The following is an 18,290-nucleotide window of genomic DNA, read 5'->3' as shown; positions in this document are numbered from 1 at the left end:
TGTAGACAAGATTTACTGATGAATTCTAAAATTGGTGGGCAAAACTTTAAAGAGAAAATAATGTATCTGCATAGCCTCCCAAGTATTTCTTCTAAAATACACCTAATTACTGTGGTGGTTTTAACATATGACCACAAATTGTTTCATATTCTCCCTTTTAGGAGGTGGAATTTAATTCTCCTCCCCTTGATTATGGGCTGGACAAAGAGAAAAATAGTAGCTCAACAGTGGAGACACCTGGACAGCACTTTAACCAAATGATCAAAGTTAACATCGCCAGTTATGTATGTGCTCCCTGATGTGATGTTATGAGAAGGGTACACTATACCTTTGTGGAATTTCTCCCCAAAACCTATTATCTCAATCTATCCATAAGAAAACACTGGACAAATGCAAATTGAGGGATATTCTATAAGAAAACAGATCACTGCTCTTCAAAAGTGACAAGGCCATCAAAGACAAGGAAACAGAAACTTTCAGACTGAAGGAGACTATAATTAAATGCAATATGGTACCCAAATTGGATTATATAAGTAAAAAAACTGGGGAAATAAAATGTACGATTCAGTTAATGGTATTATACCAATGTACTTTTATTTTTGATAAATGTACCCTGGTTATTATAATATACTAAGATTAGAGGAAGCTGGATGAAGGGTATCTGGAACTCTGCAGTACTATTTACAACTCCTTTGTAAGTTTAAAATTACTTAAAAGTATATTAAAAATGTATATTTACCTTTCTTTGTACTGGTTTGAGTAAAAAAACTGACTTTAGAATGTTAACATTTTAGATGGTGAAATTGGAAGTAATTAAATTTTTAGGTAATATTTCTTAATTTACTTATAATGAACATGTTTTACTTGTGTAATAATAATAAATAAAAAAAAACTGATAGTAATGTACATACTCTTTGGTAATCTGCTGTTGTCCGAGAACATCTTCCCATCTTAATAAAAATACATCTTTATTTACTGTTAATGGCTAGATGTATATAGTTGAATGGATATATTTTAATTCGTATCAAATATACTTTAATTTTTTTAGAATTTTTCAAATTTTTTACCCTATCCATTTTCTAAGAATCTGCCTATTTATATCCCTCAACTCATTAGTTTTCTGACATTATTTGTTAAAATGTTTGCTACTTTTCTTTTACTTTGCTAAATAGGGGGTTTATAGTTTCATAGGATCACATTCATTTAACTTTTTCCTTTGTTACTTCTGCCTTTAGGGAATCTGCTTTTAAAATCCCCCTCCAATGTAAAGTTACATAAAGGCAAAGGTCACAGACTGCATTACTTTCACAATTTTTCACTCCCCATTCCTGTAGGAAGAGTTCATTTCCACTACACTGACTTCGGGCTTGTCCTTGCCTGTGCTGTGGCTGACAGAGCACAAGTAGATGTAATGTTCACCACAATCAAGCAAATGTTTTCAAAAGCATTGCCCTTTTCTCAAAGAGGTGCTGCTCTAGCCCAGGATCCTAGACTCAGATGGGCATATGAAGGAGAGTCACAACAACTGACCTGCAGCTGCCAAAATGTAACACATGTAAGGAAGAAATTTTAACACACTGAGATTCGTGGTTATTACTGAAGCAACACAAATTAATAGAACAGCTGTCTACACTTTCTTTCAGAATGTTTACCACTTATCTTCATCTTGAAATAAATGCCAATTTGGATAGTGACGAATTTTTTGGATTACAATCTTTTCCTATCAAAGTTTAGTTTAAGATAGGCTGTGTTTGATGTGCATAAGGGGCATTCATCCTAGTGAGCATGCTTAGGAAGAGTGTGCTTCTCTTAACTTTTCCACTGAAACAGTCACACTAGAAGAGGAAACCAAATATGGAGATTCTGGTGGTGCAGCAAAACCACTGCTGGTATAAATTTCTTTTAAATCTCTTATTTTACCTTAAAAATAAGGTTTATTTCTCTCAAATATTTTAGCAAAATGAACATTCAAGGAAAGCACTCCACATTCACCCCCTAAGGCTACATACACATCCCTAGCATACTGCCATGTGCTCTGGTTTGAGAGGCACAGCAGAAGATGGCTGCATACTGGAATCAGTGAAGTAGCATGTTTACAGCCTTTGGTGCCAGATATGGGTTCAAATTTCAGTTCTACTAATCTCATAAAGTGTGTGACCTTTGGCAATATATTTGATTTATCTCTGATATTTACCTTCTCCTCCTCTAAAGTGGGGATAAGCTTCTACCTCACTGTAGGTAGAATTAATAAAATAATATATACTGGGGCTTAATAAATAGCACTCGGCAGAAAGGTCAAAGCCAGAATATATAGAATTAGGAGGTATCAGCATATAAAGTAATGCCTGAAATACATGGATATGGATGACGGTTCAAAAGAAAAATTTGAAAAGTAGTCAGAAAACCAGGTGAAGCCAGCCAAGGAAGAGTTTAGAGTAATGAGAAGTCGAAAGTGTCATACTCCATAGAGTTAAAATTAAATGAAAGAAAATACTAGATTTGCCAAGTGGGAGGGAATTTGTACCTTTTTATAGACATATGAGGGGTATGCTAGTCACAGAAGCCAGATTCCAGTGAATGGAGGCTGAAAAAGTAGAAGCAGCAGTAATCTGGTAAGGAAAGGGGAAAAGAACTATAGCAGAATCAATAGGAAGTTTCCTTTTTCAAGAGTAGGGTAACTACATCTAAGCAAAGTAATGTTATGAAAGAGTCCATGGTAAGTCTCAGGCAAGCAAAGGCTGGTAGCAACTGTAGTTACGTGTGGCCTGTTCCTAACTTGTTGGTGGCAGTGGTCCTAAATCTGAAAGAAAAATAAATAGAAGAAAAAGGAAATTTGGTCTGCCAGTCAACGCAGTGAAACATTTTTTTTTTTTTTTTTTTTTGAGATGGAGTCTTGCTCTGTCACCCAGGCTGGAGTGCAGGCGCTCGATCTCGGCTCACTGCAAGCTCTGCCTCCTGGGTTCACGCCATTCTCCTGCCTCAGCCTCCAGAGTAGCTGGGACTACAGGCGCCTGCCACCACGCCCGGCTAATTTTTTTGTATTTAGTAGAGATGGGGTTTCACCATGTTAGCTAGGATGGTCTCGATCTCCTGATCTTGTGATCCGCCCGCTTCGGCCTCCCAAAGTGCTGGGATTACAGGCGTGAGCCACTGCACCCGGCCAACGGGGGGAAACATTTTGTTCCACAGAGCCAAACTACATAGACATAAACAGAAGTCCTTCTGTTGTGTTTTATAATCAAAAGGATTTATTTTCTGATTTTGCTCCTATGTTTGCTTAGAACTGTTTTCTTTAGTAAGCAGTGTTGTCTTAAATATTACTACTCAGCCTTTGCTTGAGACTTCTTAATCAGACTTGCTTCTAATTTTAAGTTAAGAGTTTCCTTATAACCGGCCGGGCACGGTGGCTCAAGCCTGTAATCCCAGCACTTTGGGAGGCCGAGACGGGCGGATCACGAGGTCAGCAGATCGAGACCATCCGGGCTAACACGGTGAAACCCCGTCTCTACTAAAAATACAAAAAATTAGCCGGGCGCGGTGGCGGGCGCCTGTAGTCCCAGCTACTCGGGAGGCTGAGGCAGTGGAATGGCGTAAACCCAGGAGGCGGAGCTTGCAGCGAGCTGAGATCCGGCCACTGTACTCCAGCCTGGGTGACAGAGCGAGACTCCGTCTCAAAAAAACAACAACAACAAAAAAGAGTTTCCTTATAAACATTTTTAAAAACTGAAAAGATTTTAATTTTTATTTACAGATTTTAATTTATATTTTAAAATATATTTAAATTATGAATGCAGCCTTTATGCTTCTGTTTAGTAAAACCTAAATACTCAAAATCACAGACGGATGGAACACAAATAAAAGTTACTTGAGGGCTGGGCACCATGGCTTATGCCTGTAATCCCAGCATTTTGGAAGGCTGAGAAGGGTGGATTCATGAGGTCAAGAGTTCAAGAGCAGCCTGGCCAAAATAGTGAAATCATGTCTCTACTAATACAAAAATTAGCCAGGCGTGGTGGTGGGCGCCTGTAATCCTAGCTATTCGGGAGGCTGAGGTAGGAGAATTGCTCGAACCCAGGAGGCAGAGGTTGTAGTGAGCTGAGATTGTGCCACTGTACTCCAGCCTGGGCGACAGAGCAAGACTGTCTCAGGAGGAAAAAAAAAAACAAAACAGTCACTTGGCTTGTTGTAACTCTTTTTCTAATATCAGAGAAAAATCTCTGCCAGACAGATTTTTCTCTGAGTTCAGATATAATTTACTAACATTGTGACAGCTAAGAATATTTTAGGAACAAAAAAGCTGATCTGAGCTGTAAGTGAAATTGCACACACACAGACACACACACACACCCATTTCAACAGAGCACTACAGTTACAAAGTGCTTTCAAAGGAATTATCTTACTTGACTCTTAAAACAATACTTGGGTGTGTGCTGGAATCCCATTTTGCAAACCTGAGGTATAGAAGGTTAATACTGTCTCCAAAATGGAGGGACAGGGCTAGGACTTGGAAGCCCTGCTTCTTTCACTTTATCAGTGTTTGAAGTATCCTGGGATGAACAGTGAAATACTTTCATCAATTTCAAACTTTTTAAAACTTTACATACCCTATTTTCATTTTCTTCTGTTTGTCTTGGTCACTTCTATTTGAAAGTTCTAAACTAATATTTAGTAACTTGTTTTTATTGTTTTTGATGGCAAAATCATTTATAGCAATGAAGTTACTTTCTGAGAACTGCTTTACCAACATTTCGTAGATTTTGAAGGTAGTAGTTTTTGAAGACTGTATTTTAAGATTTTTTTCCATAATGTGGTATTCTTAGAATATATTTTTGAAGAATCTTTAGGTGTTAAAATGTTATTATTTTGAGTAAAGATATTATTCATTAAAACATGAACTGGCCACCATACATTTACTTTGTATCAAGTAAATTTAATATAGATAAAATTTAACACACAGTTAATATACATATGTGAAACTCTTGATCTTCTTGAACAATACTATATATGAAAAGAAACCATTTTGAAATAACCTGGCAAGCTGGTTGGAGTGCAAACATAGGAAGGTTGTGCATTAAATCTCCTGTGGGGAAACTGCATGAAAGAAAACTACTCCATGATCAAAGATTGACCCATAATCCTATAGCTATCTTATAAATGCAGCTCATTAAATAAAGTTTAGCAAGATCCATTAATTCTGCTGGAAAAAAAAAACCCCAATGCAAAGATCCTATTACCAGTAGATGTAAAGATACACATCCAGTAGAATGTGAAGACACACTTAACCCACAACAATCTAAGTAAATGCAGTATATGTACCTGTTCTTCATTAGACGAACCTCTCTCTTTCGTGCTGCTTCTTCAGCAGGCTGTGTAGGAAGTGCTGGGGAGGATGCCATAACAACTCCAGGGGCAATAGTGCTAGTGGGTGCTGTGCGAATCTGGTATGTTTGTACATCTCCAGAGGCAGCTGAAAGAAACAGTGATTATGGTGTAAGACAGAAACACTGCAACTTGATTCAATTATGTGTATCAATCATCAATCTAAGCATGTATTCTGGACTAAAAGGGAAACAAAAAAGAAAAGATGATTCTGGCTAAAGTGTTGAAAGAATCAGCACTCTCTGCGCCACTACTAAGAAATAATTCCCAATGTAATGTATTTATTACAGTAACCTATGTCTGCTGGATCTTATATTTTATTTTTCATTTGAATGCAGTTCTATTCTGTTGTTAACATGCTTACCAACCTTAAGTCTAAAAGGTAAGTGGGGCACAGCTTGGATGATCTTCCTAGATAGAGTATAGTCCTCAATGTCTTCCTTTGATATTGGTAAATTCATATTAAAAAATTTCAAGTAGACTCTTGCCACGACATAAAAACGACCATGATTTTTCATAAAATAGCAAAATGAAAAAGAAGATAAAGCATTATGGTCAACTATTATAGATTTTGAATTAAAACAAAACTGAAAGTATGAAAAAGTGTATCACCTGATGCCAATTATATTATTTGAAAACATATTGTTTTAATGTAAATGATAATGACTAAATAAACTGAAGTTTTATTTTTCTGATTCACCATTTGTAAAAACAAACACAATCACTATTTGTCAAACTGCTTCTAAAAACAGTGTAATAATATGCTCTCCTAAGGAACCTAATGTTACTTAAAAAATTTGAAGGTCTTTATTAAATTATTAATATTAATTATTAATATCAATTAAAAAGTATGCTTTGAGTGGAAAAGATTTATATACTAAACATGTTACCATCTTCAAACTGACGTTCAGAATTCAAATTCACTGACATCCTGCTTTACAATTTTTGAGTACCTGCATGTAAAGTGAAAAGGTGTTTTACTCTCATCAATAAGCAAAATAGTATCTTTTTCAAATACTCGCTTAATAACAGAATATATTCTGTAAACATTAGGGCTCTTTAAATAAGTTATGACTCTCTCCAGTTGGTGTTTCAGGATTATTCAATTATCCATGGTGAAAGGATACAACTGTCATTACCTAACACAGGCAAAATACATTATCATTTATAAAAATATTTTCAGAAACAGATTTATTATTATTTCCTCAATCAGCAAATTTCTAACCTGGCATTAACTATATTCCTGAAATATTCAAACGAATCCAAAGAAAAATGGTTAACTGATATCCATAAAGATTCCTGAAACAGACAGAAAAAAACAATTAAACTAAAAAAAAAAAAAAACAAGAAAAACCCCCAAAAACAAAAAAGCAACTTCTATAATTTGTCAAGAATTTAACAACTACTTTTTCTCTAAAGAACAGCATAAGATGGTATAAGATTTTGTGGAATATAATGTTTTCATTTGAAATAAAAACTGGGTCAAGTGCAGAGGCATCCCAACACTTTGGGAGCCCGAGAAAGGAGGATTACTTGAGGCCCGGAGTTCAAGACTAGCCTGGGCAACACAGTGAGACCATGTCTCTAGAAAAAAAAAAAATAATAAAAACTGATGATCTCAGAAGATTTAAATTTCTTTTGAATAAAAAGCACAGAAACAGAATCCTGAACTTCTAAAGACTGTTTTCAGAGATTTAGGGCAACTCTTATTTTACACATGAAAACAAAACAAAACAAAAACGATAAAAAAAAAAAAAAAAAAAAAAACACTTTTCTGAGGCCCAGAGGAGCTTTTACTCAAGGCCTCATAGCAGATTCATGCAGTTAGATATAGAATCCATCTTTTCTAACTCCTGATTTCCTGGTCTTTCCTTCTAACCTGTCCTGTTTCTTCTACCCCAAATAGTAAAGATGTTAAAGGCAGATGCAATATTTTAAAAACTGAAAATAGTTGTTTTTATGCCATGACATTTTGGTCCAATTGGAATAATGGAAGAGTTCATGGAAAATACTATCTATATTGAAGAAATGTTAACTACATTTGAATGGAGCATTGTAATATGATACTTACTTTTTCTGGGAGTTTATAAAATTTTAGTATTTTGAAGAATTTACCACACCTGTGAATTCTGAAGTCCCTTACCTTGAACAACAACTTGGTTGCTGGGCACTAAGATCTGCTGTCCATCAGTGGTCTGTGCATACTGTAGAATGGTAGTACCCGGCTGAGTGGCGGCTGCATTGGTCATGGTTAATGTTTGCAGGCCCTGTACCCCATCGGTACCATTGTTAGCCAGTTGTATTGCTCCTCCCTGGGTAATGGCAACTAAAATCCAATGGATTTTATTGTTACAAGTTTAATACCATATAAGACTTTTAAAACACTAAATCCAATGTAGAATAATTTGTAAAATAGTCTAGGAGAAATTACAGCAAATAACATCACCAAGAAGTGTCTGATATATTCAAGTAACTTGCTGCTCAGGAAACCCATATTCAATTTCTACAATAGAAATGCACTCTATGAACTGCATTCTAATTTATAATAATAATGCCTGTTAACAATTTTTTAAATGGAAAAATGTTAAATTCCTTCTGAAGTTATCTGGTTCTGCAGAGGTTCCACTCTGTGATCCTTTATTTCAGCATTAACTACATAATGTATTAACACTTGTCCCACTAATAAATAAATTTCTGGAGAGTAGGAATTTTCTTATCTACTTTCATACACTTAGCACAGTGGCAGCCATGAAATAGGCACCCAATAAATGGTTGTTTTAACATATAACTAATAAAGCAGTTCATCAGTGCATTCTATTCCCTAACTCTTGTAGAAATTCATTAATGGTATCTAATCTACTGAATGAAACAACTGAAATATCCTATGGAACTTAATTATCAACAGTCTCTCATGGAATTTTAAAATCAGAGCTCAAGGTCATCACTTAGAAAAAAAAATCTTTTACTGTCAATTTCTAAATTATTTAATACATATCCAAGCATTTTCATATGGAACCTGTTATTTACGCCCTAATTAGCCACACCTGCCATTCATTTGTTAAACAATAAATCAGTCAACTTTTGCTTATACTAGTAGATATTTCACTTTATGAAAAACTGAATCAACTTTATGCTACAGTACATAGAAAAATTTAATTTAAAAATTAGATTGTTTATTTGGAAGAAGGATTTAGATAGGTGGCAATATCCTCTCTAGACAATTCACCCTGTAGGGGGTCAAGCTTTTCAGAACGAGAAGGACAGAAAATCACAATATCACATATAAAACTGTACAACTGATTTTAACTAAGAAAAAAGTAAACAATGCAGGAAAGTCAACATGTCTGATTAAGCATGTCCATTAGAAGGGAATTAGTTTGGGATCAGTTATCCAACAGCTATGGGATATAACATCCTGAGTCACCTGTACATGGGAAATTGATTATCTATTGCCTAATCAAGAAATAAGAAGAGTTAATGGCTACAGTGTGATAAGTTTAGCAAAATGATACTTGTGAAAATTAAGACACTGGCATATACACTGGATCTAGTTTAGCGAATCCCAGAAGTTTTACTTCTCTTAGGCAGGAAGAAAAATGAGTAAGAACTATTCTAAGATTAATTTTGCATGATTACTTGAAAGAATCAGAAGGTTAACAGAAACAAATCACAATTTCTCATTTAGAGTTAATGAGTGAATTCTACTGTATTTAACATACCACTTTCTTCTTGGCTACAGAGCAGTAAACTCAAGGTGGGAAGAAGAAAGCAGAAATAGTAAACCATGTATGACAAGACTGAGTTGTAGTGTGAGTTCCATCACTGAACAGTTTAATTTTTTTCTTTTGAGACAGGGTCTTGTTCTGTTTTATAGGCTGGAGTGCAGTGGCAAGATCTCAGCTCACTGTAGCCTCCAACTGCTGGGCTGAAGTGATCCTCCTGCCTCAGCCTCCCAAGTAGCTAGCACAGGCCATCAGGCCCCACTAATTTTCTAAAAACATTTTTTTGAAGAGATAGGGTTTTGCTATGTTGCCCAGGCTGATCTTGAACTCCTGGCCTCAAGCAGTCTTCCCACCTTGGCCTCCCCAAGTGTTGGGATCACAGACACGAGCCACTGTGCCCAGCCATCACTAAACTGTTATTTGATTCTGTTATCTCTTCTCTAAAAATAAAAGCATCTGAGTTCTAGCCACTAAGTACAATTTTGTAAATATCAAATGAGGTCATGTATATGAAAATACTTTGGAAAATGAAGTCTAATCCTACTGGTTTTTCTCTATAATATTTATGTATATACTTTATTATTCTCAAAATATTTGAGATAGCTTTCAATAAAACACAATTCATTAAAACAAAATTAAAAAGATAGAAGTCAAGTAATGGATGTATCCTTAGTTATATAAAACAATTGTAGAAGAAAATCTAGACTAAGAAAGTAATACAATTAAACAGAAAGTTAGCTAAGACTCTGAGTGGCCGGAATAAAGAGGGAAACATCATGAGTCATAGTTTTATTTAGTGAAACAAAAAAATTCAAGTTCAAAATGACAGATACAAGTTTTCTATCTAAGAGCAGAATCACTAATAAGACTTTACTATCTGGGACACTGAACCAATTAACAGATAAATCTAGTAACAACATGAATTTAATTAAATAACCAATTTAAGGAAGGAGTGGAAATTCATGCCTCCACCTAGAAGGGTACTTGCAGAGGATATGCTTTAATTTGATAATTCCACTCTTAGGATATTTTCACAGCATTGTTTGAAACAGTAGAAATGTCCTAAATGTTCAACAGCAGAAGAATGCTTAAATAAGTGCTATATTTATACAGTGAAACACAATGCAGCTATTAAAGAAACAAAATACATAACTATGTGTGTTTATATACCTATGGTGAATTCCAACAACCATATGTTCATTTTATAAGTTAAGAAATACATAAATGTTGCTGTATATGTATTTACTATATTGCTCGTAATGAAAATCAAGAATATAATGTTAAATCAGTTCCATCAAAGCCATGTGTGCATATACAGAGAGGACACAGGATAAAAATAATGAACAAAGTTTATAATTTCAAAGTATTAATCTCTCTCTCTTTTTTTTTTTTTTTTGAGACGGAGTCTTGCTCTGTCACCCAGGCTAGAGTGCAGTGGCACGATCTCAGCTCACTGCAACCTCTGCCTCCCGGGTTCAAGCAATTCTTCTGTGTCAGCCTCCTGAGTAGCTGGGATTACAGGCATGCGCTACCACGCCTGGCTAATTTTTGTATTTTTAGTGGAGACAGGGTTTCACCATGTTGGGCAGGCTGGTCTTGAACTCCTGACCTCATGATCCACCGCTTTGGCCTCCCAAAGTGCTGCGATTACAGGTGAGAGCCACCGCGCCTGGCTTAATCTCTTAAAACTAGCAATTTTCAGCTGCTGGAGGAGAGGATTGTACCAAATTAAACATCTGTGGGGGCGGTGGCACTTCTCTAACGTTCATTTCCCCTTTTTAGATTCTGATAGGCCTCTTTCCTAAAGAGCATGCTTCCTAGTTCCAGTGAGAATCTCTGTAATAGTGAATCTGTTACTGATGGGAGTATGTTGTATCCCTCAGGTATGCTGAAGTAGGGGAAAAATAAAGATCATGTATCAATGTCTTTGAATACACATCCTGAATAACTGAAAGCATCTGGTATGAGGCTATCAACTGAAAATCACACACACATATAGAGTTGTAGGTACAGAGTTGTACTTTATATCTTCCACAAAGATCTTAAGAAGAAAAAAGATGACTAAGCTAATTGAGCATAGTGGATAAAAGCTTAGTCAAAAATGCCTTCCCTCTACTTAGTCTCAAAAGGTTCAGCTTGCAGAGTTAAAAAGTTTGCTACTTGAGAACTTGTCTTTAATACAGTTGGGAATGCAAATTAGAGTTATGCAAACCAAGGTTGAACTGGAACTAAAAAATAACATGGGGGTCAAACTTTCATGCATATTTCTTAATTTTTAGATTATTTTTATAAATAGGGATGGGGTCTTCAACTCCTGGAGGGCTCAAGTGATCCTTCTACTGTGGCTTCCCAAAGTGCTGGGAATACAGGCGTGAGTGCGGGGAATACAGGCGTAAGCCACTGTGCCCAGCCTCAAGCTTTTACGCATATTTCTGATACAGATTCCCTCAGGGCATTAGGAAACGAACCCAGTAAAGAAGTTTCAATGTGTACATTTAATTTGTAACTAAGATGGGTGGGGGAAAGGATATAAATGGGCAGCACTGGGTTTAATAAACAAATCCAAATGAAAAAAATCACTGAATGAATAAAGCACTTTGAGAGGCAAAAAAAAAAAAAAAAAAGGGAAAAAGAGAAAAAAGTACCATTCACACAAATGCTTTTGATCAAACAAAATAAAATTCAAAAGGACCTTATAATAGATTTTGGTTAAAGATAAGAAGACAGACCTAAGTGCCAGACAGAGACATCATAGAAATGAAAACTTTGTAATTTTGTAAGAGCAATCGTTGCTTTATGCGGGCCAAAAAGTATATTACTATCTTTCATATGAAAAGGAGTAACTGAATGTGCTGACTCAACCAAGCCATGCTCATCCCCACTTGAAACATTCTAAAATACAAAGATATTAAAATGCTATTTTCAGAAGGCAAGACAAACTATTAAAATGAATACAGAGATATATTCAAGGAATTATTTTTTTAAATCTAAAAAACTCATGTTTTTTCAACACATATGAGGACTAAAACCTACGGTCTCAATTAGTGGTTCAAAAACTTCAGACTTTTTATGCATCTGCACAGAAACAAAAGGACATCTAAAAGGCTTATATACTTGACTAATCCTAACTAGAACTCTCTGAAGAAAAGAAAATACTTTGCATAGTGAAGAGTAAAGAAAATATAATAATGGCAGCAAAACTGAGAAGACTTGGCACTTATACGGTTTCTCTGAAGAGAATGCAACTATTAGCTTTTCTCCTCACTTTTTGAAACAGAAATTGTCTATTACTCACTATACTGTCCACTGCTAGTTTGGTAAATTGGAGTTGGCACCGTTACAGTGGTGATGGCAGGTGCTGAGGTCTCCTCTTCCGACTTCTCTTCTTCAATCCTTGGCACTCCTGGTGCATCAGAAGATAAGTCATTCAAAATTTTCCTACAAAATTAGAAAACTAGAATAATTAAAAATATAAGTAAAATTTACTGGATAAATACAAATAATAGTTAAAGATGAGAAAACTGATAGTGCTTAGGACAGAAGGTTTTTTTTTTTTTTTTTTTTTTTTTGAGACAGAGCCTTGCTCTGTTGCCCAGACTGGAGTGCAGTGGCACGATTTTGGCTCACTGCAACCCCCACCTCCCGGGTTCAAGCAATTCTCCCACAACAGCCTCCCGAGTAGCTGGGATTACAGGTGCCTGCTACCACGCCTGGCTAATTTTTTTGGTATTTTTAGTAGAGACAGGGTTTCACCATGTTGGCCAGGCTGGTCTCGAACTCCTGACCTCAGGTGATCTGCTCGCCTCTGCCTTGGCCTCCCAAAGTGCTGGGATTACAGGTGTGAGACACTGCACCCAGCCAGCAGAAGTTTAAAATATATAAATTACATGAATAAACTCTTCATGGGTCAGGGATTGATCTAGACGTCAAAATGAACCCAAATAAGTAAAAAAAAAAAAAAAAGATGGATTCTCTTTAATATCAACGTAAGGAAGGGTGCAATTAAGGGTAATAATAAGACTGACTACATTAAAAAAAATCTTTTGCATCTCAAAGAACACACACACACAGTCGGAAAGTAAAAAGTCAACAATCAATTAAGGGGGAAAAAAGATCAAAACCTGATTTTTAAATTCTCACTTCTCAGATTGGGAAACAAAAAAGTTTAACAGTATCTGTTAGCAAAGCTACAAAAAAACCCCCACACTCTCATACATTGCTGCTGGGAGTATAAAACTGGCACAACCCCGATATAAGGAATTGGTGATATTTAAGGAAATATAGGTGTTCATGCCTCAATCCCATTTCCAGGAATTCACCCCAATTCCAACAATATGAAAATAAACTCGCTTAAGATTATTTCCATTAGCACTGTTTGTAACTGCAGAATAGTGGAGATATATATCCAAAGTCTAAAATAGAAAAAAAAAAAAATAAAAAGGAAAATAAATACTGGAAACACTCTATATGCCTATATATAGGCGAGTGGTTGAATAAACTATGGTACATCCAAATAATGGATATAGCATATCTTTTGTGTAAGGAAAAAAGGGAAATAAGAAAATATACATGTACCTGCTCATTTGTTCAAGAGAAAAAATTGGGATGGATAAACCAGAGAGTAATGATTTTAGCTATTTACTGGGGATGGGTAGGAAAGAAATGAAAATGACAGAAGGAATGGGGAGGCACTACTGAGTATACTTTTTTGTGCAATTCTGACTTTTGGTACAGTGTTAAATGTTTCACTCACTAGGAAAAAAAAAGCAACAAGGATGAGTGGAGAAACTCTAAAATGGAACCCAAAAACAGAAGAACCATACCATATTTCAAGTGAACAACATAATCACACTGAAAGGTGGGGAAAAAACCCCCTAAAAACCCCAACCCAAGTAATTTTTGATATCTTAAATTTGTAACAAAATAGTTATAAACTCTGTCCCTTTATGCTATTATAAAAAATGACATCTTCCTATATCACGTGCTTATTCACATAAATTTATAGTTACTGTTTTATGCCTTTGTCTTTCAAATCACATAGGAAAAAAGGAGTTACAAACCAAAACTATAATAATCCTGGCTTTTATATTTACCTAGGTAATTACTTTACTAGTAGTATTTGGTTGGATTTGCTTCAGGATCAAATGTGTTATATACTAACATGAGATACACTTCAAAGTTAAAATCTAACACTAGCTGTACTTAAAATAAATTATGAATATAAATACATATAACATATACTGGTAATATAAGATTTCTTAGACCTCAAAATCAATTTATTGTTAGTCACTTAGGATTCTTAATTTAATTGTAAGGACAGAGAAAGGGGTTAGTTTAATAGCCAAGCGGGGGGAAAAAACTACCCCTTTGAAAAACAGAAATATATAAAAATAAAAATAATTTACACTAACAAGAAGGAAGATAATTATGAGTCTGAAGTTTCTTAAATGCTCAAGTAAACGTGTCAAGATTTATGGAACTGTCCTTCCTGAGATACTTAATGTGGAGCTAATTTTTACACTAAAAAACGGTTTTGGTTCACCTTGGAGGCAAGGCATGGACTAGGCAACATCAATAACTGAACACAAAAATTACAGTAAACTACCCCTAAAATTAGGGGATGTTAGTAAAGCATCTTCCTGAGACAATTATCAAATTAATAGCTATCTGTTAAACACCATGGCATAAAAAATGGTTTGCAATGTGTTATTAAGCAGATAAATAACGGAGCCTCAGAGTTGGCTTATAACTAAAAAATGCTATAACCTTATTAAATGTATTCCACATTTTTCAACAGAAAGACAGCCAGCACAGTCTACAGAAACAGAAAAAAAAAAAAAAAAAAAAATCAGGACTGGTGAGAGTAACAAGTGCTCTTCTTATTCTGTAGGATAAGCTTCACTTTATTTGAGACAAATAACTCAAGATGAAGAAAAGTAATCTATAAAGAACTGACCTGAGCAACTAACTGGTCTTCTGACATCTCTTTATCTGCAACTACCTAAGACTTCCTACACATCTTAGATTCTAACTATTAAAATCCATACCTGTAAGAAGGCCTCCTTGAAAGAATTTCCCTTCGCTTTTGGGAATCAGTTACACTATCCACTGACTCCTGTGAATCTTCACTTTCTGCAATAGTTGAAATCTGAAAATAAATAAAAACTTTATCTTGATAATCAAATTTAGTTCCTATAAAATTTTTGTTAAACAGTCAAATACAAAAAGTCATATATAAACTTTATACATGCTTCAGTAGAAAAAAATCAGTTCTTATGGGAGACAACCATACCAATCACTCTCCCCTTCCCTTTACTTACCCTATAAACTAAGATGAAGTTAGAGAACCTAAAATAGCTACAGTTTAATTTTTTTTCAGGACTCCATGTAATCAATCCTGAATGCATCAGTATTACTTATCAGTTTTTTCTTACATCTGTTGGAACAAAACTACCAACTAAAATAAGGTTTCTGATATAAGGGATAAAATGGATGGCTAAATATTTGGTACTAAGTCTATATAGTGACTATACAAATATTATTCTTTAACTTTATAAACACTTATGAATATATTTACAGTTATACAGTAAGACTGGCGATCCATCATCACATCCCTGACAGTTGTTCCTAGCAAGTTAGGAAAAACTCCTAACATGTTTCAAAGTTAGCATTCTATAATCATGTTTAAGTAAAAATTCAAGGTAAAGAACTATGCATTTCTGAGAAGAATCCCTAGACTGAAAAGTAATAAAGTGAATAAAAATTTTGGTACTATACTATTATATGCATTCCATAGATGGAAGAACTAAGATACAAAGTAGTAACTCACCCGAGTCACAAAGCTAGGAAGTAGTGGAGCCACTGTCAATATTTAGTACCTCCATTTTAGAGATCCTTACCAGCATCAAAATCCTGGTGGTTCCAGTCTCAAACCAGACTGTTCTAGTCTCAAACCAGGTTTGTCAGAAGCAGCAACCAGTGGCATTTTCACACCTTTTCTAGACTAGAAGAGTTCACTTACCTAAGTTGCTTGATTGTCAAATTTACACTGCCCACGTTTCTCTAATCAGCAGAAACCTTATGCTCTTTCCTGAACTAGGGACACATTATGCTGTCAGATTAAGAATTATACTTAACCAAGACAAAAGGGTCGATGTAGGTTAGCTCCATGTCAAAACGTATGGCAATGGCAGTAAGGAAACATATTCAGAGGTTCTTGAGAAATTCCAAGTGTACTCTATGTGTGGTCTGAGCCTAACGGTTCTCCCAAGTGGGCATTCATTTTGACAGGGCTTTGTGATATGCATGCTCATTTAAAAATGAAACCAGGTAAATCTAGTAGCTTGTAGTAGAGCATACTTATAATGAAGTAATTTGCCCCATTCAAGCACTTTAAAGTCTACGTACAGTCTGAAAGACCTAAAAATCAACAGGCAACATATAATGAATTCACAAATGACAGATAAAAAGATTAGTAATGCTGAATTTAGTCTGTGATTCTCAGCAGAATAATAATCCTGTAATTACTGCCAAAGGAGCACACAGAAAAGTTTCACGTTAATCAGTAGCTGCTGTAACTAGCCCACACAAGAGTCTCTGCACAAACTTTCTCATATATAGAAGATCAGGAACTATGAAAAGGCCCGAGCAAAGGATCAGAAATTCAAGGAATAACAAGACTGAACTCAAAGTGGATAGTACTGTGACAAGTGTTGTTTTCCTTCGTTAATACTCCACTCAGAATTCACTTAGTTCCTCTTTGGCTCTTTCTGTGTTCACTGCTTGACTCTCACATGCCCCATCCTTACACCCTTCTCTTAAGGACATATAGTGATTAAGGAACACCCCCCGCCCCCTTCCAAGTTGGAACTCATTAAAACAACAACATCAAAACATGCCATATAAACTACCCACAGGATAGTTTTGAAATGAAACAAATTAATGTTGTTTTAAAATCTGTGTCTTTTAATTTTTTTTTTTTTTTCTAACTCTGGATTTATGGCCCTTAATGGAAAAAAAAAAAAGGTTGCCTTTCTCTGACCTATAAGATTTTGTCAATTCACACAGAAGGAATTAACTTATCACTATTTAGTGCTTGTAACTCTGTAAATGTAAAGAGAATTCAGACCACTGAAATGAACACAACACTTCCTCTTTGGGAATACCATCCGAAGACAAGTAAGCCATGAAGCCAATTCCTATGGAGTCCCTAATCTATCACTTAATCAATAATAAAGATACTGCCACAGGATATACCAACCCAAGAATGAAGTCTAATGTAAACTATGGACTCTGGGGCATTATGATGTGTTAATGTAGGGTCATCAAATTATAACACAAATGTACTGGTCTGGGGGGACGGATGTTAAGAATAGGGGAAGCTATCCACGGAGTTGGGGGAGGGTGTACATAGGTAATCTCTGTAGCTTCCTCTAAATTTTGCTGTGAACCTAAAACTGCTGTTAAAAAAAAAAATCATACTGGACCCACATAACAGATCAATAAAACTCATGTCAAAAATCTATTTTACAAATAACAGAATAAAAACATACATATGAAAAAGTATATCCCAATTATAAACATCACATATCATCACCTTCCAATGATGGAACCCTTTCCTTTTGGTCTCATCTCCTATCACTTATTAACTTATTTCTGAATTTTTTCAATAGGTCTTTAATTTTGGCTACTTGTAAGTCAAGAAATTTTCAAAAAGCTAAACTACCACTTGTAGATATAAAGTTTTAGGTCTGTATTTCTCAACTTTGGTTTATTTAAACACATACTACCTGTTTATATTGGAAAGGTGGAGGACTCTGTTTTGATTATTTGAAATCTTAAAATAAACTATAAAGTAACTAGAACCAATCAAAACAATGGTAATATTCGATGTTTACTAAAACTATACATGGTCCTCTGGAAACTTAAGCACTCTCCCTTGGTAGAGTTGACACTCATGGTTTGGATATAGTTTTTTTTTTTTTTTTTTTTAAATTAAAAAAATTTTTTTAAGAGACAGGATCTCACTCACTCATCCAGGCTGGAGTACAGTGGTGCGATCACAGCTCACTGCAGCCTCAAACTCACGGGCTCAGGAGATCCTCTGGACTCGACCTCCTGAGTAGCCGGGATAGCAGGCATGCACTACCACTCCCAGCTAATTTTTACTTTTTTTATAGAGACAGGTTC

The 18,290-nt window shown here is 35.3% G+C and overlaps 2 protein-coding genes across 15 annotated transcripts in view; one reads left to right on the top strand and one right to left on the bottom strand.

Annotated features, from left to right (window-relative positions):
* Nucleotides 1–2,883, top strand: part of LOC105468008 (methyltransferase 21A, HSPA lysine) — a 61,711-nt gene extending 58,828 nt beyond the window's left edge. For 4 of the 5 annotated variants that reach the window (XM_024788583.2, XM_024788581.2, XM_024788579.2 and 1 more), the window contains one exon: nucleotides 162–2,883. In XM_024788583.2, the coding sequence (XP_024644351.1) occupies nucleotides 162–175 (14 nt within the window). In that variant the 3' untranslated portion in view covers nucleotides 176–2,883. The remainder of the gene's footprint in view (nucleotides 1–161) is intronic. The other variant, XM_024788582.2, reaches the window with a different exon arrangement.
* The window catches only part of LOC105468005 (cAMP responsive element binding protein 1), an 84,636-nt gene that overhangs the window by 30,763 nt on the left and 35,583 nt on the right, over nucleotides 1–18,290 (bottom strand). For 9 of the 10 annotated variants that reach the window (XR_979228.2, XR_011610004.1, XR_011610005.1 and 6 more), the window contains 4 exons: nucleotides 15,149–15,249; nucleotides 12,397–12,539; nucleotides 7,523–7,705; nucleotides 5,317–5,467 (listed from right to left, as the gene is read on the bottom strand). Coding sequence is in view for 7 of the 10 variants with exons in the window: in XM_071073307.1 (XP_070929408.1) it covers nucleotides 5,317–5,467; nucleotides 7,523–7,705; nucleotides 12,397–12,539; nucleotides 15,149–15,249 (578 nt within the window). In the remaining 3 variants the exon portion in view is untranslated. Of the gene's footprint in view, nucleotides 1–5,316; nucleotides 5,468–5,747; nucleotides 6,333–7,522; nucleotides 7,706–12,396; nucleotides 12,540–15,148; nucleotides 15,250–18,290 lie in introns of those variants that run through there. The other variant, XM_071073310.1, reaches the window with a different exon arrangement.

This window comes from Macaca nemestrina, chromosome 11 (genome assembly GCF_043159975.1).
Source record: "Macaca nemestrina isolate mMacNem1 chromosome 11, mMacNem.hap1, whole genome shotgun sequence".
Classification (NCBI taxonomy): domain Eukaryota; kingdom Metazoa; phylum Chordata; class Mammalia; order Primates; family Cercopithecidae; genus Macaca; species Macaca nemestrina.
The sequence above is the reverse complement of the archived record's forward strand: the minus strand, read 5'-3'. Positions and strand labels throughout refer to the sequence as shown.